The 25768-nt window shown below is 33.1% G+C and overlaps 1 protein-coding gene across 1 annotated transcript; it reads left to right on the top strand.

Annotated features, from left to right (window-relative positions):
* The first annotated feature begins 1405 nt into the window (after positions 1-1405).
* On the top strand, positions 1406-25738 carry LOC149424854 (trehalose transporter 1-like protein). Its single transcript, XM_089647498.1, has 2 exons — positions 1406-1824; positions 23304-25738. Exons 1-2 carry the CDS (start codon positions 1743-1745, stop codon positions 24683-24685), a joined length of 1464 nt encoding a protein of 487 aa, XP_089503624.1. The 5' UTR covers positions 1406-1742; the 3' UTR covers positions 24686-25738.
* The last annotated feature ends 30 nt before the right edge of the window (positions 25739-25768 follow it).

Raw genomic sequence — 25768 nt, 5'->3', positions numbered from 1 at the left:
TCAAAATCATTTACTTGTGTCCTTGGTCAATGATTCTGTTTTTAGCATCTTTAAATTATTGGAAGTTGAATAAACGCATGAAACCTACGTCAACATAATAGTTATTTTAAAATGATTATTATATTGAAAAATTCTACTCTCTTATTTCTGACTGTAACCGGTTTCAGAATATCACGGCCATCTTCAGACTGGTACAATTTTTTTAAATATTTGTGAAAAAAAGAACTAAATTAAACAAATAAAATAAGCCGATAAACCAAAAACTCAATTAGTGTGTTGGTAATTTGAAGTGCATTAAATGTGTATGTACCTGCTCATGCAAGTAACATAATATTTTTTTTAACGGTGATCAATAAAATGGTTCTAAAAATAAGTATTTGAATCGGACATTTTCTCTATATATATATATATATATAAACACATAAATATACTACATTTAATGGTGAATATAAAATGAATCAGTATAAATATGTAGAAGTACCTACGAGTAATATCAATTTATTAGAAATAAACAAAGATTTTCTCATTTTTTAAGTCTGCTTAATTGTATAGGTTTTATTTTTCAAACAGTCATCTTGATAAAGCATCACTATGGCTATGACTAATATGACTATGGGTAAAATGTGGATATTTGCATTATTTATTTCATGCACTATGGATAAAATGTGGATATTGACATTCGTTTTGTGGCTTTACATCTTATTATTAACCTGGAGTATTCTTGTAAATTTAATTTTCCAATTGTACTTAACACATGTGTGCGCTGAACAATCTTTATTTTGTATACTTAATAATCTTTATGAAATCGAATGCCTATGACGTATTACAAAAATTAACATTTTATTATATAAAAAAAATTAATGTTTTTTGTTTGTAAATGGAATAAGATGCAGAATCCAATGAAAATCGATATACTTTAGATTTTTTAATAGTTATAATGTTGTATACAGTGTAGTGAATGGTGGAAGTCGGGCTCGCCCAAGAAAGACATGCAACGAACAAATGAAGCAAAAACTCAAATAAAGTAGTCAAATAAGTAGAATAAAATTATTTCTATCTTAAAAATAGACCCAGTTTTCAGGTATACTAGAATTCACAATCTAAAAACTTCACTCCAAGCCATTCATTACCCCTACAAATGCCGGGCACACGTCATTAAAAATATGACGAGTGTCGACGCTTACCGTAACGTTTTTCCGTTGTACAAGTAAACACTTGAATTAATTGATTAGAAAGATTTTATTGTGTCACCTTATTATGTGGCACTAAATTATTTGATGTGGATTTCATTGACTCGTGATTCAATTGGATTGGTGAACGAAAAGGACACGCGGAATTTGTAATAGTTTTGCACGGCGATAACAACATTTTCACGGGCGCCGTTCATACTAAACTGTCCTGCAAAGGCCGATCTCGCTCAGTTGTAGCGCAAGTCTGACCGGGCGAGATGGTATTCACTCTTGCTTTCGTTTCACCAGTTAAATAACACAGTCCTTCTCCTGGACTGCAAACAGGACTGTTAAACCGATCTTAACGCAGCACTAAACTATTCAATTCTTATTAATCAAAATAAATATCCAAAAAAGTATCAGTTTCGGGACGAAAGCACAATAATTTTCCAAAATACATATTTTGGTTTCTTGAAAAGTGAATTAAGTTTTTTTTTAAACAGTTTCGTTTTAATAACTTCGCAATTGATAGTTTATTTCTTGCCTGTGCTATCGTTTACTTCATATTGGAAAATGACAATTGAAGCAGGAAGAGTTGTCATTCAATCCTTAAGCAAAAACAAGCAGTGGTCACAATGGCTTGCTGTTTTTTCAGGTAAAAAAATATTTTTACTGTATGCTCTATGTATTTTTCTGGCTTTTCCGCCAGGCTAAATAAATAAGTTTATTGTTGTTTTATTTAAATATTTAGCACAAGAAGAAAAATTGAAATTACAAATTTATTAAGAATAAATTCAAATTGTTTGTTATCAGGGTAAAAACGCCAAATAATTTACTAAAAGTTTTTCAGGAAACTTGTTAATTCATTCTTTAAGAGCCTGTAATCCCGTTTTTAACTGGATTACCAATAATTTGAAGAGATTCCTAATAAATTAGCACCTACGGAGATTTTTTTTTGTCTAACACCATTTTATAAAAATAGTTTATCAACATTGTACAACTTTTTAACCCTTGCGGTTTTTTCATTAAAATTGGTAAATATATTTTAGGGGCAGCTGGAAAACAAATTTGTAAAGTCCCTGAAGCGACCATAAGTAAATTGAACATAATTCATATCAATATACTTTTGCACTATAACGGTAATCGAACACGCAACCTTCAGATGAAAGACAAATGTCTAGATCAATCACGCTGCCATGCCAGTGAGGCCGTCACATATATTAAAATGTTTATTATTTACACTTTCTTGTCATTATTACAATTTATTTGTAATTATTGCCATCATGATTAATTAATTATTTTATAAAATGTGAGTCAAGCAATTTAACTGATTTATCATTTCTTTAACGCGTGAAGGTATTAGATACAAAAACATTAACACATTGATTTACAGTTATATGTTTCTCAAAGTTAATAAATATGATTTTTCTCAAAATCATATTTGAAGGTATTAGATACCAAAACATTAACACGTTGATTTACAGTTATATGTTTCTCTAACTAACTAACTAACTAACTAACCATCACGCCGTTACACCGCAGGGGTAGGCAGAGAGGACGGACCGCCAAACAACTCGGTTTTGGCACACACTTCTTGCCTCATTCACATTCATACATCGTCTCATACATACCCTTCTATTGTTCTGACTCTTGACATGGCCCGACGAAAGTATCTGATTCACTTGGTCGTGCCATGTCTTCCTCGGGCGTCCCCGATTTCTGCTACCATTCACATTTGCATCGTATATTCTCCTTACACTCCTTTCTTCGCTCATTCGCTCTACATGCCCAAACCATCTAAGCGTCCCTTTCTTGATCTTACTCACTACGCTTACATCAGCCTTGCACTCTTTGCGGATATCCACATTCCTCATATCCACATTTCTCGTTTCTCAATGTTAATAAATATGATTTTTCCCAAAATCATATTTATTAACTGTAATTTCACGCTTATAGCTCCAAAAGCGTAATCATATAGGAAAAACAGATAGGGTTCGAAACCCACCACGGGCACAACTCTTTCCAAACCTAAGCCTTCAAATTAACTAAAAAAAACTTTATTAAATTGGTATCATTGACATTGATTAATTTGTCTACAATGTTTATAAATACTAGTGGCGTGTGGTGGTATAATGTTTTTCCGATGTTCATGAATATACAAAATAAAATGTTCTTGGTTTTTATTCGTATTCTCATACACGCTATTTGATCCAATAGTATTAAAAAAATGGAATGCTCACTTTTCATGCGTAGTTATGAAGGAAGATAAAAGAATACTTTTTTTAATATCAGCTATAAAAACCTTATATAAAACTGGATATTCAGATCTGCAGAAAATATATTTATTTCTATCCGGAGGCTATATCGCAATACTATAGACATTAATAAGTAATAATCTAATGTTATCATCAATAGAATATCAAAAATATTATTTAAAAAATTAATTTCCTTTATTCCACGCAATCGATATACTGCAAATATAGCGCGAATGTTTTAAGAAACACCTGTGTATACGCTGTCTTTTAAAGAATTTATGATCAAATCACGTGTACAATTTTAAACACCTACAAACAATAATAATAATTATAAGCAACACTCTATAACGTACAAAAAAATCGATTATGTGAGATATTTTATGTTTCAATAGATAGATTATCTAAACAAATTACCAGAGATTCTTCTCGGAATGATTTGAATTAGTATAATATGCGATATGGATTACAAGTTCAGTGTTAAAACATTTTGCAAATATTTATCTCTTAATATTGATTTAATTTATTGTTGAAGAAGAAGATAATACTAAAAAAAATATTTAAAATACTAGATCGATAAATATGACGTTGATTGAGTGATTAAGACGTTGTCCCGGTAAGACAATAGATCCTGGGTTCGATTCCTAGTTGTGACCGTAATCTTTTTTTAAATTTTATGTGTCTTGTTCTGTTTCATGTTTCGTTTAGATATGTAAATATTATCTTCTTCTTCAGTAATATATTACATTGATGGGTATAAACTTCAAAAGTTATAGAAAAAAGTTGTACCAGTCAAAAATTATTTAATTTTTGTAACTATTTCAATAATTGATTATGTAGGTGTACATGTTGATGTACGATGTGCAATAATACAGAAAAAAATACTAAATCAATGAAAACCGTATCACAGAAGTACAGAATTATAATATTATGAGGACATTGGAGACAATACTTTTTAATTTTTTTACAACAACTTGCGTAAAGCAAAATGGCAACAAAATATAACAAGCGATCTCAAAAATTAATCAAAATTTTGTGTAGTTAGAGATTGACAATGCCAAAAAAATGTTGTATTTTTATAACCCGTCATCAATAAACGAATTCATAGATTATTTGAAATGTTTTGAATCATTTGAAAAACTTTTCTCTCCAGACATCATTGAACATTGAACAAAGGATAATTTAGAATTGGATTTTACCATTATTATAGTTTTCAAATTGGGCTGAGGCTTATTATACTTGGCATCCATGTATTTATCCGACATATAACTAACCAATTTTGAAGCCCAATCATAAATATTAATACCTTTAAGAGACCTTTAAGAGTAATAACTTAAAAGGTTTTTGATCTGAAAATAATTTCGGCATTAGGCACACTTTTTGCCATTTTATGTTGTTTAATTATTTGGTAGGTTATACATAATCCATTTTAAATCCTAAACCATAACTCCTATTTTAGAATCAAATGCCTTGATGGATAAAAATATTTTATTTTAGAATAATCCATAGAAAAGTATTAAATTTTTGGCTTCTAGTTGTGCTCCTTCGTCATTTTACTGAGTAATTTAAAATTTTAAATAATTGTTCAAGATGTAGAACGAAAGTTAGTATTGAGAAACGATAATTCCACTTGATGATTTTTTTACGATTACGCTAATCTTAAATTTTTAAAAACTTTGGTACCTTTGAATGTAAATATCCATAGAGATGATAATAACATAAATAAAAGCCATCGATTACAATTGGTCCGACCTTTTTTATTTTAATAAAATAGATTATTCAATTAAAAGATTTAGGTGGAGAAAAGAGAATAAATCTGATTGGGAATTATCGTATTAATATTATGAGCTTGTATGTATGCCTCCATGCTTGAGGATTTAAACTTTGGATTAGCAATCCGAAGGCAAGTAAATTTTATTTGATGAATTATGTAATTTCACATTTTTACTCATTCAAAATAATACGTTCGAAATGGCTTTGGCCGAAATACGTTCAACCTCACAACATACCCCGAAGATGCTATAGTCTCACTGGCCCCAGACGATTGAAACTCTTTGGAACTCTTTCGAAGTTTCACATAAATTCACATTAAATTTCAAATAAATCAATTTTATAGATTATTCAATTTGATGCTTTAGGGCAGAGGTGGGAACCTTTACGCCATCGGGGACATTTGGATGTTTGTAGAATCACCCGCGGGCAACTCTTTTTTTTATGGAGCTGCACCGAAAATGCTCGCGGACCGCAAGTTTTTATCCCTGCTTTAGAGGGAGGAAAGAGAAGAAAGTGATTGGGAATTATCGTACTGATATTATAAGCTTGTAGGTATCTCAACATAGCTAATACCATTATTTGTAGCAATGTTTCGATTGCCAATTTTGTCATCTCACCTTCATGATACCGAATGTATATTCCACTCTAAAAGGAAGCGCGAACGTGATTATTTCTTCAATAAGAATTGTAATGTGTGAAAAAAACATTAACATATTATATTATTTGCATTTTGCCGGGATTTGAATACCCGACCTCCAATCAAATAACCATGGAACAACCGCAGAGGACATTGAATACGAAATAAAATTGTTAGTTTATTATATAAAATAATCATAATCTATTAAAATAAATCAAAGTCCATGTGGCGGGTGGCGTAGATTAATATACAAATCTAAAGTTTTATTCCGAGATTGATGAACTATTGCACACTTGCCCTTGATTTGAAAAGCTCTACCAATAGCCTGGGCAAATCCGGGCCGACATTTTACGTTACTTCTTTACGTTCTACGGAATTGATTTTTAAAAATTATTTTTGTATCTGAAAACAATTATAGAATCTACATACCTACCAAAAAGATGTCCTTACCCTAAATAATTATGTTATCAATAATCCATGGAAAATTAGTTTTAATAATATATTGCGCAACGAAATTAAAACACGGTAAATGATTTTTGCTCTCGCTGCTTCATGTAGGGGTAGACAGAGAAGACTCATGGCCAAACAACTCAGTATTGCCACACACCGCTTGCTTCATTCAAATTCATAATATAACCTTCTGTTACTCTGTCAGTTCAAGTATTTGTTCACTTGATTTTCTCATGCTTCCTACCTTTCGTGCATCCCCTACTCTTCTACAATTCACATTCGCGGCATGTATTATAATTAACCTTATTTCTTCGTTCATTCATTCTACATCCGTGTAAGCATCTCTTTCTTAATCTTACTCATAACCCTTCAATATTCGAATTTCCATGAATCTCTTCGCGAATTTTCACATGGTAATACAATATTTTATAACTACACATGTGCCTAAGGGATCTCATTTCTACAGCATTCAGTCTATTTTCATACTTCCTCTGCCAGTTCCATTTCTCACTGCCATAATTATAGTAACAATGGGACACGGGCGCACGGAGAAAACATACTGAAAATTTTGCTGATTTAAAATCTGGTCAAATTATTCGAATTCCAGTTAAAAACGGATTGCGGGCCTTTAACGAATGAATCGACAGGTTTCATAACAAACCATCGATGTTCATGAAAATTCTAATATTTTTTATTTTTTTATTGGAACATATAAACAAGGTTACAATATTATAACAATATAAACACCAATATTTCAATCACTCTCCTAATAAAGCAGCTGCTTGTGTTTAGGAGAGGACAACAAAATATTTTTACATTTGTTTAAATTCATCAAAAAATATTAGTGATTTAACAAAAAATAGCAATAAAAGTAATAAAAAATAGGTTAGTTAATAAATGATTCAAAGAATTGAAAAGGCAAAAACATATTTCTAAACAATAAGTAAAGTTATGAGGTGGTACAAGAGTATTTTAATTTAATTTTTTTTAAATTTTTTTCCAAGTTTTCTTCCGATCGTATATCAAGGGGTAATTTATTAAATAATTTTACACCCTTGAATATATAGTGATGCTGTGCTGTTGTGGTTCATGCTAGTGGCACGGTTAGTCCTCCAACAGATATTATTCTTTTGCTAATATTCAATTGTGGTAAATTATTTTTACTAAAGAAATCTTTATGTATTTGTAGAAGTGCAATTTTGTCATAAATTTTTGTAAGTGGGGGACTGGGAAATCTTGAAAAACATTTATAGTTGGGTAGTAATATGGCTTTTTTAAGATGATTTTTATTAATATTTTTTTAATAGTTTCCAATGGGAGTAGGGATGATTTATATGCACCCCCCAAGCCACGATTCCATATTGTAGTACAGAGTGCGCCAGTGCATAATAAATATATTTTAGTATTTTTAATGATACAATATTTCTTAGTCTAAAAAATATATAGATCAGTTTTCTCACTCTGTCTACTGTGGAATTTATTTGAATTTTCCATTTGATGTTATTATCAATAATTATTCCAAGATATTTTATTTCTTCTTTACTACTAATGTGTATACAGTTTGAATTACAGGGTGCGATTCTAAGGAGGCAATTTCTTTCGTGAATTTTTATGTTTAGATTTACATTTGAGTTATTCCCTGTTAGGCTTTAAGGTATAAAATGGGTTTTTTCGACATTTAGTGTCAATAAGTTTTCCTCAAACCATAGTTTAACGATATTTATTGCATTATTAGCTGATACCTCGACCTCATTCCAAGAATTTCCTTCAATAGTTATCACTGTATCATCTGCGTAAGATATAATGTTTCCAATGATTGCCAGTTGAAAAAGTTCATTTACATATAATATAAATAGTAAAGGTCCCAAAACAGTTCCTTGTGGAATTCCAAAATCTATATTTTCTATATCACTTATTTCGTTGTTTACTTTAACCTGTTGAGTTCTTTGATAGAGATAACTGTTTAACCATGTTTTAGCTTTGTCAGTAATTCCTATATTATTTAGTTTATTAATTAATTTTGAATGTGAGACACTATCAAAATTATATTTATTAGGCTGAACACGTGTTCTATAATAACTCTGAATCTATAATAATTTGTCAGGAAATGACGTGCCATCACGTTTGTAACAGGATCTTAATAAAACAGTGATACTCATTTTTCTCCGAGCGTTGTTACATGCATCAGAGTATAGAACAAGACTCCGTTGTGAACTGGTACATCTTTGAAGATTTTTTAGTGACTGCGTTCCGTTCTACATGAACGGAATCTCCTGCATTAACCATTCTTTCAACAATTAAAAATCTTGTCTTTTTTTCTGGAAAGAGCCTACAAATTAAAATCATTTCTCACAAAAAAATAATTCCTTTAAGTATTTTATTTTATTTATTTGCGTTAGAAACAGTTTTGATGCATTCAAATTTTACAGTGTTAGGAATAATTTATATCATTGACCAATAAAATAACGACACTAAAAATTTAAACGAAAAACGTGTTTTTCTTAAATTTTCTAGACTTACATTTGAAGACGGAGTGGGTATCAATAATAACAAAGAGAGAAAGCGATGTTATTCAATTCAAACTGGTGTATTTAAGACTGCTGTTATTCAAGTGTGCTGTTATTCATGCGTGCTGTTATTCTGCTATTTAAACATATTTTTTCAATTCAAATTGAAGAAAGAAGTGTAAAGAGAATAATAAAAGTAAAATATTGTTATTATGAATAGCTATAAATTGTAAAAAAAATCATTCACTTAGATACTAGAACGTGACATTGACAATTAAATATCATGTGAATAAAATAAGTATTGTTGTTATCATTTTTAATTATCATTAACACGTTTTGTATATATGCAGTAACCACACAATGCACACGTATCTCCTTTTTATAATTACGGTACCTTCTCGAGGTTGATTCACGGCGCATTCATTCATCGCAGGAAGTGCTTGTCGAGTGTTTGTACTAATGGTCCTTGTGAGGTAGGCACTCATTATTTATCTAACAATGGCTAGTATTTCACTTTATCATGTTCACAATATTGATTATTTACTACTCATAATCAAACACAAACTCAAGTTAGATAAAGAAAATGGTCAAAAATGTCAACAATAATACATTTTTTGTGACACTTCACAATAGCTGTACAGCGTAAAGGCAGAGAAAGGGGAACTTCCCAGTTGGGCAGGGTTGTGAGGTGGATTAAAGTGGGAGCTGGAGGAAAGGTTTTATTAATCCAGGTCTTGAAGAGGCGCGAGTTATATGAAGGATGAAAAACAGATGCCGGTAGCTCGTTCCACATAAGAACCGTCTTACACAAAAACGAGTCGAAGACGCGGCCCGTTCACATGAAGCCAACATCTAGCATGAACGGATATTACACACACGTAGACCGATGCACCGGGGATCAATGCTGCTAGCGTCTTAGAGCATGATCCATTAAATACCTGAATAACAGACCCAGCATGCCCACATTGCGTCTGGAATGGCGATCGGTCTGTTAATAATAGACTGTCAATCAAACGGACCACCCTCCTTGGCACAGAATCAAGAAGGTTTATTATCGCATACAATCGTTTTTTTTTAATACTTCCAATATTCTTATTCTAGAAACTATGGACAACATCCAATATGCTCTGAACGCCATGCATGCAAATTATTTTTTTGAGCGAATTGCAAAAATCTTCGTTTTACAAATTAAGGCGAAGCTTAATGCCAAATCACTATTTTGATTAATCTTTAAAACGAATTGGTGTACATTATGGATACCAAAAAATATGCTTTAGATAAATTGAAGGTTTTCCTATTGTTTCGTTTGAGTAGAGAACAAATAAAAAATACTCAACAAAAAATATAAATGCAAACTACAAAAAAAAAATTTTTTTCAATAGAAATATACGAACGAATAAAGGAAACAACTTTAAAAAAATACAGTATTACAGCTAATTATCTGTCACAGTTTCACTTGATTAACTTTTTTGCTTTCTTATAAAATTATTTACAAAATAAATAAAAACCAATTTGTGCTTAAAATTGAACGTTTCTAGACTCCGTTTGTCAAGCGATTTTAATGCCTTTTATCTACGATATAAGGTATACCAAGAATATACACATTTTTGACTTGTAGCTTCTTCTTAATGAGGCGCAAATAATCTATAAACGTGACACTTTTAGCGTAATGGTGCTACTATTTATCATTCAGCATTCGTGTCACGTATGTAAATAGCATATTTAGTGATATTTGAATTATAAGTAGTAAGAATTGTAGGAATTCTAAGGTATCTACGTCACTGAACAATAATTTTAAAAGTATGATCTTTACCGATTTAATAGACATTGGATATTGCCAGCTAAGATAAGAACTTTCGACTCTTAGGCCCTGCACAGTCCATTGAAATTGATTATCATAAAATGTGGTGACTTCGAAAAATTTTAAACTTTAAATCTAAATTACGTTTTTATTAAATCATTTGTGTCTGAAAATTTTACTTCATATTTATTGCACGGGTTTAAATTATCGAAATACACGACAAAAAACAAATTACGTTAAAAAATATATATTTAAACATGGTGATCAAAGTTACCTTTCAGAGTGGGGTAGCTGCGGTGAATACCATTTTCATACGCTTATTTCTACGGTTATTATAAAAAAAATAAAAAAATCGAGATCCAATATTCTAGTAAGTAGTTAAGTAGTTATATAATATACCGATTAACACCAATGTGCTTTATAATATAGATGACACAAAACACACAACAGTTTACAGTTGTGCACAACAGTTTACTCTGACTGAAAAATATATACAAAAACAGTTTTGCAAGCCGACCATCAATATTTTTGAATGTAACTAGAAACCTAATTAATTTGAAACTTATTTTCGAAGAGTCATTTTATGAAATTTACCCAAAAAAAAGGTAGTAAAAAGTGGTAATGTTCTGTGTGGTAGCGAGAATTATGCACATATCCGAAATGACTCTCAGAATTGAGAATCAGACAATTATGCAGATATACCAGTCACCCTGCTGCCGCGATAAAATATTCTCCCCATATTACGGTAGGAACCTATTGTATTTTATTCAAATGTTGAAAGAAACGATTTCAACATTCGAAAATTTATTCCGATTCTATGTCCGGGTTAAATCTTCCCCATAGGAAAAATCTAAACCCTTCCACACACTTTTCTACAAATGATCATCTAGTCAATGAACACTATGCAAGTGCATTATATAAGCAAAATAAATACAAGAACAACACGTCAACTCACCAGAGATCAAATGAAAAAATAATTCACCGACTCCAGATATTTTTATACCAGAGGGTTCGGCTCGGTAGAACTCCTAACAGGGCCTGTAAATCCTACTGATCCCTCAACATAAATATTTTTTAAATCTTTCGTTATCCTACATGTATTTTAAATTACTAATTTTTGCATTTTTATATATAAGAATAATAATATATAAATATAAATTATTATGAGAAGTAGTAAAAAATATTTTTTCTTTGGTCACATGGACACATCCTCAATATATTTAAATCGTTTCATCTCTTAATCTACGTAAATCTCGACATTCTTCGCTTGTGAATCAGGGAAGCTCATATGATATTTTATTTGGGCATGTAAAACAAATGAACGAAGAAAACAGTGTAATGAGAATATATCAACGTTGGAAAGTCAAAAGGTCGTAAGCGACAATGTAGTAAAAATTAGTTAATTATACAGTTTTGATTAGTTTATTTGTCTGATCACAACCGTATACTCATTTTTGCCTTTCCGTGAAACTAAATGTAAGCGGTAGGAAGACATGACACGATCAAGTGAATCAGAAACTGGAGTCGTGCCATGTTAAGAGTCTTAATAATAGAAAAATATAGATTATGTATGAATGTGAAAAGGCAGAGAGTGTATGCCAAGATGGAGTTGTTTGGCGGTCCGTCTTTTCTACCTACCCCTGGAGGAAACAGCGTGATGGTTTGTTAGTTAGTGAATTGGGGGACGCGCCGCAAAGCATGGCGGTCCAAAACATGGCTACGACAAAAAAATCAACATTCCTGCAGATTGATTGACTAATGCACGATGAATAATAATCATTGAGAAATCAAAATTAATCATTTTCTTTTTGCAAAGCTCAGAGTGTGAGTCCCAGTAGTGGGTATCAGTTTTGTTGTGTTTTTTTTTAGTGTGTAGTCTACCAATCAAGTATAATCAAGAAAGGTATGTATTTTATTTTAACACTTTTATTTTCGCTGTCTGTGGCTGCTTGATACTTTTAACAAAAAATACATCGCATCCAGCTTATGAGTACATATGAGTAATTCAATCATGATATCAGGTGTGATATTTCATTAAGAATGTGGAAGTTTTTTCTAATCAGACTACAAAAACAAGAATTGTAAACAACCCGTCGGATTCCCAATATTCCACTCAGGGGTCGCGTCGCGGGTGTAATACCCTCTTTGCTAACTCCTCCATCAGTGAACAATGATAGAATTAAAAGGAATGATATCGTTGTAAAATGCTTCGTTACCGGGAATGTTTGTTTTTATGCTAGACGGTTGTGTTGGCTCAAATTGAGAAACGCCTAAATCACAATTCCAAATAATTTGCATGATATACCTAACATAAAAATCATTTGGTTGATTAATAATCAAAAATTATTCCAGTGCTCGTCACTGACTAATGGTCAAATCATAAAAGTATTTATCGGTAATAGCGCATTAAGTATTGCGCATCGTCACGCTTTTCAGCATAATAATTTCAAGGTCTTTAACGAAAATACAGCTGTTACAATTAAGTGCTGAATTGTTTACAAAATGAACACAAAAGGTATAAGTATTAAATTTATGAAAAACAGTCCAGGGATTTTGTTAAAAAAAGCCCTAGGAAATAACAATGTCATGGAAACCGTTTTGACACAAGTTTTTCAACAAAAGTATCTGCTTACCTGTTATACCCATATACGTGTCCCTGACGATAAAGTTTTAAAACATCAATAATTGGTATTCATTTCAATAATGTTCAACATATAATACAATCTGAAATACGTTACTGGAGAACACAATATAGTTTTTTTATTGTGTATTGTAATTAGTCATACACTCGTAAAATGTTTTTAAACTCCGGGGTACTTCTGACAAAACAGGTACCAGGCGTTGCTCGGCTTTCCTCTACTTTCAAGACATATAATATCCATGTATTATATGTATCAAACTCCGTTGCATATCTAAGAAGAACTAAGTGCACAAACAGACAGACGATAGTGACTTTGTTTTATTCTATTTAGAGATGACGGTATTTTTAATCTAGATTGATAAGCACGATCCATCATCAGTTCTGACAGCATATTTTCCGCTGTCCAAATCTTCTGACCTTCAAATTACGTCTCCAGAACCAAGAGATGGGTTGGCACCAGAGGAGATCCCGAAATACAATTTCGTGTCAATAATATTTAAAAAAAAAATGAAAATAATTATATGTGATAGGTAAAAAAATCTATCGTGCCTCAAAATAATCAACATTCCGAGTGATTAATGTTTATTTTTTTATGTAAATAGTAATTTGTTGGCTAATGAAAGAGAATATGAATCCTTCTAACAATATTTGCTCATGTGCTACCTTTCAACATATTTGATTTGATTGTTATGAATCATACCACCTTTCTTGTAGCAACTAAATAAATATTTTTCACTAAAATAATACACAGACTTCCAAAGAACAAACCTAAACCCAAAAATAACACAGATTGTCATGTGAGGACAGCGAAACTCTCCAGCTCCCCGTACTTTAAAACTTAATTATTACAAACATTAATTTTTAACTCATGAACCTAAAAATATAACGCAACTAACTATACATGCCAAAAAATGATTCAGTTAAAATATAAATTCGTACCGTCACGTGACCTAAGGTTGCTTCGCTCCATTCCTATAATTCGCGACTCAGCTTGAGGCAATTTTGTTCTGTTTGTACGTAGCATTTAATGCCAGTTGTTTCGCGGAAATTCACATGTGACATTTGAGACGTCGCCGATAATCGCCGATTGTAGATGCATTTCAGTTTTCTATCAAGTTGTAATAAGCTGACAATCTTAACAACATGATATGATATGTATCCTCTTCTGCTGATCACAATTTGATAAAAAGCTGAAACAGACGTAGAATGGGTATATAACGAGAACTTGTCAACTCTCAAAAAAACAAATTGGCGTTGAAGGCCGCTTGATAACTTTGTTACACTTGAATTTCTGCAAAAAAAATGGTCCCAGGAGAACTGCATCGAGATAAATGACTTTTACCTTTGAATTAAATTACAATAAATAACGTTGTTAGTAATCGCAAATTGACTTTGTGGCTTAATTTCAAATTAATAAAAATAATTCACTTCGAATTATTCACCACTATTACTAGTGTATATAAAGAGATTTATTTTTAATATATTACAAATAAATAACTCTGTTTTCCAATACCTACCTACAAATTTTATTTTACAAGCAATAATTATTCGCCTGAAACACTCATCCACATTGAAAAATCTCCTGATAAAAGATACATGACGCCAACGGGACTCGAACCATGGGGTGTTGACTCGAACGGAACTCGGGACCGTGTCCCTTCGATTTCCGGTCGACAGCTCTGACCACTGAGCTATGGCGGCTTATCTCTTATCCGCGAAATAATTCAATATATATTAGTGTTTCATTCAACAAATACTGCTTGTTACATTTTTACCTTTGTGCTATGCATAAAAAAATCTTTTCTCAAACAAAAATAAAAATTACAAATTTTAATTTATTTATGATTATTGTAAAGTAATATTATTTTCCATTGTTTCCCACCATCAATAATTGGTAGAAAACCATAGTTTCTAACAAGCTTTTTCTTAAATTGTTTGTTTAACATTGTCCATCCGGTGAAAATGATTATTGCAATTTTTTTATGATATTTAATTTGAATATTTTAGAGAAATAATTAATTATTTTTCAAGATATATTGGACTGCACTCTGTTGAATAGAAGTTCTAAATCTAAATGGTAAGGAACATCTTTGATCGCTCGCTTTTCCCAATAAAACTGGGAAACTGCTAAGTTAAAAATTGAGACAGATGCGCATGGTCAGCCGCGTAAATGAAGTTAATAATTAATTAGTAATAATTGCATCAATCAATCAATTTATTCGTTAACCTGTAGATGATTGACATTGAGTTAGCGTTCAATTAAGAAAATGTTAGTGGATTGGAATACCTACATAATTATGAAAGATCATTAGTCTTTGCTTAGTATGTTTTTGTATATTTCTAATAGATTAACGATCGCATGCTTGTAATGTTTAATACTTGTTTTTAAAAGATGTAATGGCTGAATAGTGTTAGGTTCTCCTGAGAGTAGGTATTAATATAAACTCATCATTGGAATGCAGCAATCAGAAATGCAACCGTCAGTATCAGACCAGCCTAATGTTATACGAATCTTGACTTGGGTATTTAATATTCATTCAATATATGCACAAACTTAGTGAACATAGTTAAAATGTAAATTTGTTTACGAGAGATTGAAAGGCTGATAGAGATATTGACAGAAGGTTAAATAAATGCAGGAAACCCCGTTGATGGAGGACTGTGTACGCGGTTGGCACTAACAAAAAAATATCCAGAGAAGCGAAGCTAGCTGTCCACAATGTAGTACCCTGATGTATGACAGTGATGCAAGGAACCGACAGGGGAAGGGTTAAAGTGGACTGAATGCTTTATAAAGGGGATGAATGAGACGATTGTGTGATAAAACCACGTAGGTACGATCGTCAGAGAAATGTAGAGACTTGCAAATAATGTATGGCTAATATCAGCTTAGGAATAAGATTAATGCAATAAGAGAGAAGGAATAAGATTAAGGAATAAGAGAGTATGCATGTGATCGCACGGAACGTACACGTCTCTACATCGCGCCAAATTTTTTAAAATTACTACGCGTTTTAGAGCTTAAATATGAGTGATTCCTTGCTCCATGAATTAAGGAGCATTGTGCTTCAGCAAAGCAAAATGATTAATGAACTATTAACTCGTGTGAAATGCGTGGAGGCAATTTTGAATCGGCAAGTGTCAAACGTGAATTTTGTGAACAACGGCGAAGATACAAAACTACCTACAACACCTGAGTCTACCGTCCGCCACAGAGCGGGCGCTACAGCCAACGCCACGGTCCCCCCGCCGCACGCAGCCCCCCGCAATGCTCCCGCTGACCCGCCGACCGACGCAGTGACCAAAGAACGTATACGGACTAGAGCGGCTACCAAAATAATTCAAAGCCAACTCGCGGCTACCTCTGCAAGTGGCGCCCTCGCAAAGGAAACGGAATTATCGGAATTAGAGTTGAATCCAGCTACAGAGCTCGAATCGGAATCAGCTCTTTCTAATAAAAAAGAATGGGTGGTTATCAAACGCAAAAAACGTCAACAGACAGCGAGGAACCTGATCGTCGGTAACTCTCAGATCACCTCCAATGTAAAAGTAGTTCCAAGGATCAAGAATATAATTATATCTAGGATTGAAAAGGATACTACAGTGGATCACATACGTGAGCATTTAGAGGTGAATAAAATTACGGGTTGTGAAATTCAAAAATTCGTCGCACACTCTCAGGAATACGCTGCATTCCGAATCGGAATAAAGGAGGAATTGTATGAAAAGCTCCTGCAGGAAGACTTGTGGCCACGAGGAGTGCCGGTACGACACTACAGGTACTTTAAACCGCGAGAAACTACTGCGACGCCGCAAACTGCATCTCACCAAGATAAGGCACCGAGCGCCCGGAAGTGACTAGATGGCGATGATGATGTCACTCATTCGTCTCTCTACTACCAGAATGCCCGTGGACTCAGGTCAAAATCGCAGGACTTCCTAATGAGCGTGCTAGGGCAAGAGACCGACATCATTGTAATTACAGAAACCTGGCTGAACAGTAGTGTATATAATGCACAGCTGTTTGATGAGCGCTATGAAATACACAGAAGAGACCGTCACACAGGACAGACAAGAGGAGGAGGAGTACTGGTCGCCTTGCGGCGGAATAACGATGGACCTCGTGCCGAGAGACTTCAACATCTCGAGACTGACGGAGAAAATATGTGGCTGAAAATTAATTTAAATGGATTGAAAATATACACATGTATTGTTTACATTCCACCGGCATCACCTGTTGAAAGGTATACTAGCCTATTTGAAAATATTATCTCAAATCACAAATTACTAAATAACAAAAAAATACTGCTAATAGGTGATTTTAATTTCTACTCGTGTTTAAATTTCAAAAACACTACTTCTGAATTTTCGTATGTATTGGATTTGTTTCAAATGTCAAACAAAAACTTTGTATTAAATTCGAAAGGACGTTCATTAGACTTAATTGTGAGTAACTTTGATTTGAATGTGTGCAAGTCTATTTCTTCGCTAGTTAGCGAAGATCCTTACCATCCATCACTGGACGTAGAGTTTCTTTATATGAAAAAAAATGTAAAAATGAACCAGTTAATGATAACAATAAATTTATGAGTAAAATGCGCGGGTGGAAATTCGAAAATGGCAATTTTAAACAGATTTATAATCACTTACAATCGCACGATTGGCAACTTTTGATGAATTTTGATAACGTTAATTTAGCCGTAGACTATTTCTATTCTACTATTTATAATTACTTCGATATGTGCTTCAAAAGGAAACGCATTCCGAAGAATGAAAGAAAGTATCCTCAATGGTTTTCCAATGAAATTATTAGTGATATAAAGCGAAAGTTCAGACATTTTAGAAAATGGAAGAAAACTGGACTAGTAAGAGAACGTGAAATGTTTTGTTGTCTTAGAGCTAAAGTTAAACGCAGTATGCAATTGGCCCATACAAATTACATTAATATCATTGAAAAAAACATCAAATCTGATCCCAAGTCGTTCTGGAAATATGTCTCATCCAAAAGAAGTGATGGTGGGTTTGTCGACCATGTCACTTGGAATGGACAATCACACTCGGGAATTGATATTCCCGAAGCATTTGCGGACTATTTTAAATCGGTTTACAGTCAGCAAGTTACGGATTTAAGTTCATTTAAACCGGGGAATTATACATCATCAGCAGCGCAGAATGTTGATATTCCTAATATCACAAAATCTGATATGTTAGCTGCAGTTAAAAAACTCAAAGCGAAAACGTCATTTGGACCTGATTATATTCCGTCATTTTTATTAAAGGGTTGTATTGAGCCTTTATTAATACCCCTACTTTACATTTTTAATTTTTCACTTAGCACGGGAACATTTCCTAATTTATGGAAGATCTCTAAAGTTACACCACTGTATAAGGATGGGGATAAATATTTGGTCTCTAACTACAGACCAGTAGCGATCCTCTCCTCTCCGGCAAAATTGTTCGAACTAATAATTCATAAATATATCTACGCCCAAGTAGAACCTTATTTAATAGACGAACAACATGGTTTTAGATCTGGCAGATCAACTGTGTCAAATCTGATGGTCTTTACGGAATATGTATCTCAAGCTCTTGACGGTAACAACCAAGTTGACGTCTCATACAACGACTTCGCAAAGGCTTTTGATACCGTAGACCCGCTGATACTCTTAAATAAATTAGACCGTTTTGGATTCTCGGTAAAAATTTTAAATTTATTTGCAAGCTATTTATCAAGTAGACAGCAATACGTAACGTATGGTATTTCTAACTCGTCGTACTTTCCCACAAACTCTGGGGTTCCTCAAGGGTCTAATCTTGGTCCTTTACTTTTTTCCCTTTTTATTAATGACATTCATCATGCTATAAAGTTTGCGAAATTTTTGTTATTTGCAGATGACTTGAAGCTATTTTTAAGAATCCGGACCTTAGAAAACTGCGCACAGCTCCAGAGAGACATAAATGCTATCGTGGTATGGAGTGAAATTAACAAATTAGGTTTTAATTTTAAGAAATGCGCCATAATGTGCTATACTAGAGCAAACACTGTGATTTATTACAACTATAGGATGTCCCAATGTTCTCTTAAACATATTTCTGAACCGAAAGATTTGGGAATAACCTTTGACCCACACTTAACATTTCACGTTCATATTGAAACGATATGCAGCAGGGCTTTGAGAATGCTTGGATTTGTGCTATGTAACTCCAGGCATTTCTGCAGCTCTGCCGTGGTTCGCTTGCTATATTTTAGCCTAGTACGTAGTATTTTGGAAAGTGGCTCAATAATATGGGGACCAGGGGATGCAACGTACACTTCTATGGTAGAGAAAGTACAAAAGAAGTTTCTACGTTATCTTTATCTTAGAGACTTCGGGTACTATCCCTATTTATACCCATCAGCCTTCCTTTCCGGAATGCTAGGTATCGATAGTCTTGTCAACAGGCGGAAAGCTGCGTTGCTGATGATGGCCTATAACTTGTTGAACGGTCACATCAACAATCCAGAAATTTTGAATAAAATTTTATTTTACGTCCCTGATAACTTCGCAAGAGCGCGTAGACACAAACCATTCATTCTTCCGAGATGTAGGACTAACTTACCATCAGCAATGCCTCTCGGAAGAATGATAGGCCTTCTTAACTCACTAGCCTCTGACATCGACATTTTCCACCTGCACATCACTAAATTTAAATTGCTAATTAGGCAATTATGATTGTATAATGTATGTTTGTTAATGGATATTTTTATTCTGTAAATATACATGTAAAATATAAATAAATAAATAAATAAATAAATAAATAAATAAATAAATAAATTAAGAAAAGGACGCTCAGATGGTTTGGGCATGTAGAGAATTAACGAAAAAAGAGGTGTTCAAAGAAAGAAGTTTAGGTAGAATATATAACGCGAATATAATAGTCGGGGACGACGCCTGAGGAAGACATGACATGATCAAGTGAACCAGAAACTTTAGTAAGGCCATGTCAAGAAGGAGCAAACGGAATAAAAAAATATTGTTATTCGACATCCCTGTTCCATTCATTGGCTGGCGGATTTGGCTGCCTCCACAGACCAAAGAAAATACGTCAATGGGTGCCTTGGTGTTTGTAGGCAAATCCAGAGATGCCGTTTTAGATAACAGCAGACCCTTAGAAATCTGCTTCTCCAAGTCCAGTCCTCTTCGTACACATATTTAAAAAATCTTACCATTCATAAATTTGAATATATTTTTAATATTTTATAATAAGCCATATTCTCAAACTTCCGGTAAAAGTTTGGTTTCGGTTGCCTCCTTATTGTACCTTTTTTAAATGTCTGCTCAGCAGATTCTCATTTCTGAGCATAAACTGCCTACTGTTTTATTTTACGTTTTAGTTTTAATGTTCTTGTTTTGTCTTGTCCTGCTGTTATTGTTATTATTTGTTTTGGCATTGCTTTGTATAAACTGTATATTTTGTACAAAATGAAAAAGTGTTTGGTTTTAAACCACTTTATTTTATTATATACGTTGACCATTTTCGGTTGTTCCCAACCTTCTTTAGTACAATAAATATATGAACTATAAACAAAGTGGTTTAAAACAAAAAACATTTTCATGATGTATAATTTCAAGCGTGTTTGCTTTCATCGATAGTTGAATATTTAGTGTTATATTATTAAATCTGTATTGGGTAAGGCACACTGTAGGAATAATTTTAAGAACATGACTATTTATACTAAATTACCGTTTTTTAGTTTGTCATAGTAAAGCGCACTTGAAGTGAAATGACACTAAACTGCGCTTTATAAATGCTAATAGGGATAAAGACGGCATGACGGGTCATTTTCTTTTCCTTAACTTCCACAGCGATTGTTTCAAGAGTATCCATCATCAGTCAGAATATCATTTTATTCAGGAAGTTTTCCGATTCTTTTCTGCCACAGAATGAATGTGAATGAGGCAAGGAGTTTGTGCCAAGCTATTGGGTAGTCCATATTCTCTGCCTACCCCTGCCGTAAACGATGTGAGGGTAAAATAGTTTTAATGATGTAACATAAATAATTATTTAATAAATTTTCTAGCTTTACATAAAATTTTATAACTATGAACATATATATGGTACAATCAAAATGATTAATCATTTATTTCAATGTTAATGTCAATATAATATCATGCAAAGCATAACACATCCATTGTTTAACGCTGGCGTCATGCGGAACAGATCTGCAAATTCAATTGCAACATAAAATAAACCATTCAAATCAAGGTTATGAATTTCTGAAAACCTTAGAATGTACGTAACGAATTAATCCCATCGAAGACACGAGATACAAATATTTTTAATAAATGAGTTAAATTTCTATATAAATTATGAAAACCTTTATATTATGCAATCAAGAGAGTGGCTATTAAAGGCGAGAGAAATAAAGTGAAACCGTTGTTCTGAAATGGTTGTAACAGTTTCATTCAACCGTTTAAAAAAAACGTGGAACTATGTTCACAATAAACCCTCACGAAGTGTTTCCCATAAAACGCTATATTAATCTTTTTTTTTTCATAGGAAGCAATCACTTTGTGGTTAGACATTATATATTAAATCAAATAAAAGACTTGGTTTAAAAAAGTCGTGGTTAATAAACAAAGTGTTTTATTTGCTATATTAATCGTTTGAGAATTCCTTGCCAAACATTTTACACAGCTCCCGTAACCCTTAACTGCTATAAAAATCATTTTTATTATATTTCTAGTACCTGATTTTTGTTTGTCACTAAGCGAGTGAAGAAATATTTTATTTTTCTTTGGCTTTTATCTTTTTTCTCATATACAATCCCTTACTCTTTTAATTTGAAATTAAAATAACTGATTTTGTAAACGGGAAGTGAGCCCTATAGTGAAAAAATAAACAAATAATATAACATATGTGCCCGTTGTAACCGTTACTATAAAACATTTTCTTCCGAAACTCCTTCGCAGAGTTTTGCTCTAAAACCATTTTCGTGGCAATCGTTGTTTTTTTCTTTTATTTTTCTAATGTATTAGGTAAATTGTTTTACTCTACTTTTGAATAGTGTTTCGGGTAACTTAATATCCGTTATTTTGATTCATAAACTGCAGCCCCATCTATGAAAGAGCAGATTATGGATTCTTTTAAGTATACCGTTGAGACGTATATCCCCAATGCAACAGTCAAAGAGGATGAAATGCACACAAATCAGCATCATCACGCACCCCTATAAACTATCGCTGTATGTTGTTTCACAGCAACATAAGATTTTGACAAGATAAGATGGATTATTTTTTTTTTGGTAAACTAATGTTTAAGACAAGATTTTTTATGCATAGCACAAAGGGTAACAATTATTTTTATAAGCAATCATTATATTTGAAATAAAATAACTTGGTTGATTTCAGGTGAAAAAATGTAATAAGCAGTAATTGTTGAATGAAACACTAGTATATATTGAATTATTTCGCGGATAAGAGATAAGCCGCCATAGCTCAGTGGTCAGAGCTGTCGGCCGAAAATCGAAAGGACTCGGGTTCAAGTCCCGTTGGCGTCATGTATCTTTTATCAGGAGATTTTTCAATGTGGATGAGTGTTTCAGGCTAATAATTATTGCTTATAAAAAAAAAGATAAGATAGAGTTAAACTTTTTTGATCAACTAACAATATCAAGATTATCTTTCTGGATTTAAACTTAGAAGCAACATATTTTCTTCGAAAGACAGACAAATTTACCATACGCATGACAAGTTGGTTCCACAAATCGGATGTCTGCATAATGTAAACAAACTGTAGCGTCCCTGTCTGGAGTTTGTTATTTTATCTACACTTACATCATAGCAAAATATAAAAATATATACTAAACCTTAGAAATAATCATGTATTAAATAGTTTAAGAACATTCCTACTTAGAGAGGATCTCGCATCAGAGAGGATATTAATTATTTATTAATATCCTCTCTGATGCGATAAATTGACTTTCACGTTTGTTGATATCATATCATTATATAAGGATCCGAATATTTAATCGTTATATTGATTATGTTAAATTTTTTAGACTTTTAAATTTTTGCTTTTTTTGTTCACAGCCTCCATAACACTTTTCACCGCTGGAATGTGCTTTACATGGACCTCTCCAACCCTGGTCATCCTGCAATCTCCAGACAGTCCCTTCAACATCACCAACAGTGACGCATCTTGGATCGCTTCCCTGATGCCCTTCGGATCAGCTCTTGGCCCAATACTTGGATCTCTGTTGGCTCGACAACTTGGACCAAAGCAGTCAATTTTAATATCATCAGCTCCTTTCTTACTTGGATTTATTCTTATTATCCTTGCAAATGGACCAGGATTGCTGTGTGTATCAAGATTTATATCTGGAATCGGAGTTGGGTTTGGTTTTTCTTCTGTTCCTATTTTCATTGGAGAAGTGGCTGAAAATCACAACAGAGGAGCTTTGATGATCTTATTTACCGCAATGCTCGGTCTCGGTAGTCTTTTCATGGCTTGCGTGGGACCATTCATCACAATACAGCTCATGGCTACTATTGCATTGGTGTTCCCTTTGCTTACATTGGCATTGCTGAGTTTCATTCCGGATTCACCCTTTTATCTTATGCGAATAGGAAAAGAAAAAAAGGCAATAAGTTCGTTGATGTGGTTTAGAAGGCAGAATGATTACAAATCTATTGAATCGGAATTAGACTCTATCAAAGAAACTGTCAAAAACAATCAAATGTCTTTCTTTGATTGTTTCAAGAATGTAACTGTGAAGCCAAATCCAAAAGCATTGTTAATTGTTCTATTGGCAGTTCTAGGCCAACAATTCAGCGGTGTTTTAGCAATTGCATTTTACCAAGAGCAAATATATAGAGATTCCCGTGTTCCTATTAGTCCAGTGTTAGCAGTCATTCTCTCCCTGGTCATAAGTAACTTGTCAGGGTTATCGTCCATATTTATCGTCGACCGTTGGGGGAGAAAGCCACTTCTAGTGTTCTCTTCTTTGGGATGCGGAATTTCAACTGCTCTTATAGGGACATACTTCCATCTTTCATATTTACAAGATTCGCATCCGAATTTTAGATGGCTACCTGTTGTAGCCATGAACATGTTACAAGTTTCATTTTCAATGGGCTTGGGACCAATTCCATACACGATTCTAGGGGAGGTATTTTCATCAAACTTCAAAGAAGTTGCAATCTGTTTGATATCAATTAGTGGCGCTTTGGCTGGCACTTTGGTTGCAAAATTATTCCAGGTTATTAACGATTCCTTTGGTTCTTCAGTTATTTTCTTTAGTGTCTCCATTTGCACTTTCATCTTATTGCTAGTTAATTGTATTGTTATACCCGAGACAATGAACAAGAGTCTTTTGGAGATCCAACAAATGTTGGCCGGAAATAGTGAAAACAACTCTGAAACTCCACCTGAACGAAAAGAAAATGAAATTTCTACCATTACAAAGTTTTAAAACTAAATAATTTATAATGTATTTTGATTAATGGGCGAGTTTCTAATTGATGTACAATAAATATGCGTAATTTTTTTGTGATAGCGCACAAGAGCCCTAACTTCTCCCATCTGTCTGGAGCTAGTAAGACTTTGGCATCCCCAATCGGGGTATGTTTTGAACTTGAAGGTAGTGGGGAGGGGAAGATGGGCAAGAGGAAGGTGGGGAAGGAAATACAGATCTGGTTACCAAACACAGCCAAAGCCATTTCAAGCAACGTGTCAACTCTGAATGCTGGCCTTAGACCAGGATAATTCTAAGAGTATCTTCCACTTGAAACTCTCTTTAAATGAGTAAATTGAGAAATAACACAAATTGGTCAAATAAAATTTACATGCCCACGCCGGGATTTGAATCTATAACTTCCTAGTCGAGTGCGTTACCTCTCTATCACGGAGACTACTACAGAAAGTAATGTCTCTTGTTATTGTTTCACCATCCGTTTTTTACAACGTGTAAAAAAATTACCATTTTTGATGTGTAACTGATCTGAGGTTTGGCATAAGCCCACAAGATCTACGGCGATGCGTAGATCTTATATCGCGAGTATATTTCCCATTTACTGTACCTTGGTGGTTTTCAAAAGTGGAATCTTCTCTGTGATACGTGTTTTATAGACCACTGGGACTAGAAAAAAATAGGTAACTATTTTACAAATCTCATTAGAAGATGCAATGAGCAGCTTCGCCATAGAATATTTAGTCAGTTTCTGTATGTTGCCCCTTATTTGTATTATTGGAACTGATATAATACAAACCTGGAGATAACTGTGCAGCTTATAAATAAAAATGTTTAAAATATACGTAATTTATTTTTTTATGTTTTGGGAAACTTTGGGACCCGACTTTTGGAGTTCTTAATTCCTGAATAATTATTGAATACTAACAATGGCAATGATGAACATTTTCGTGATATTAGTATGTATGTTAATTTTAAGTATAATTGAAAAATATTATTAATTTTGGTAAAAACAATTAATTATTAAATTAAAAGTTTAATTATAAAAATCGATAATTTTGTTTTATTTTCAATATGTCTTGTTTG

The sequence above is a fragment of the Hesperophylax consimilis genome, chromosome 3 (genome assembly GCF_061612785.1).
Source record: "Hesperophylax consimilis isolate HC1 chromosome 3, BYU_Hcon_1.0, whole genome shotgun sequence".
NCBI classification, from domain to species: Eukaryota; Metazoa; Arthropoda; class Insecta; order Trichoptera; family Limnephilidae; genus Hesperophylax; species Hesperophylax consimilis.
Note: the sequence above shows the minus strand (reverse complement) of the source record. Positions and strands in the feature narration are given on the sequence as shown.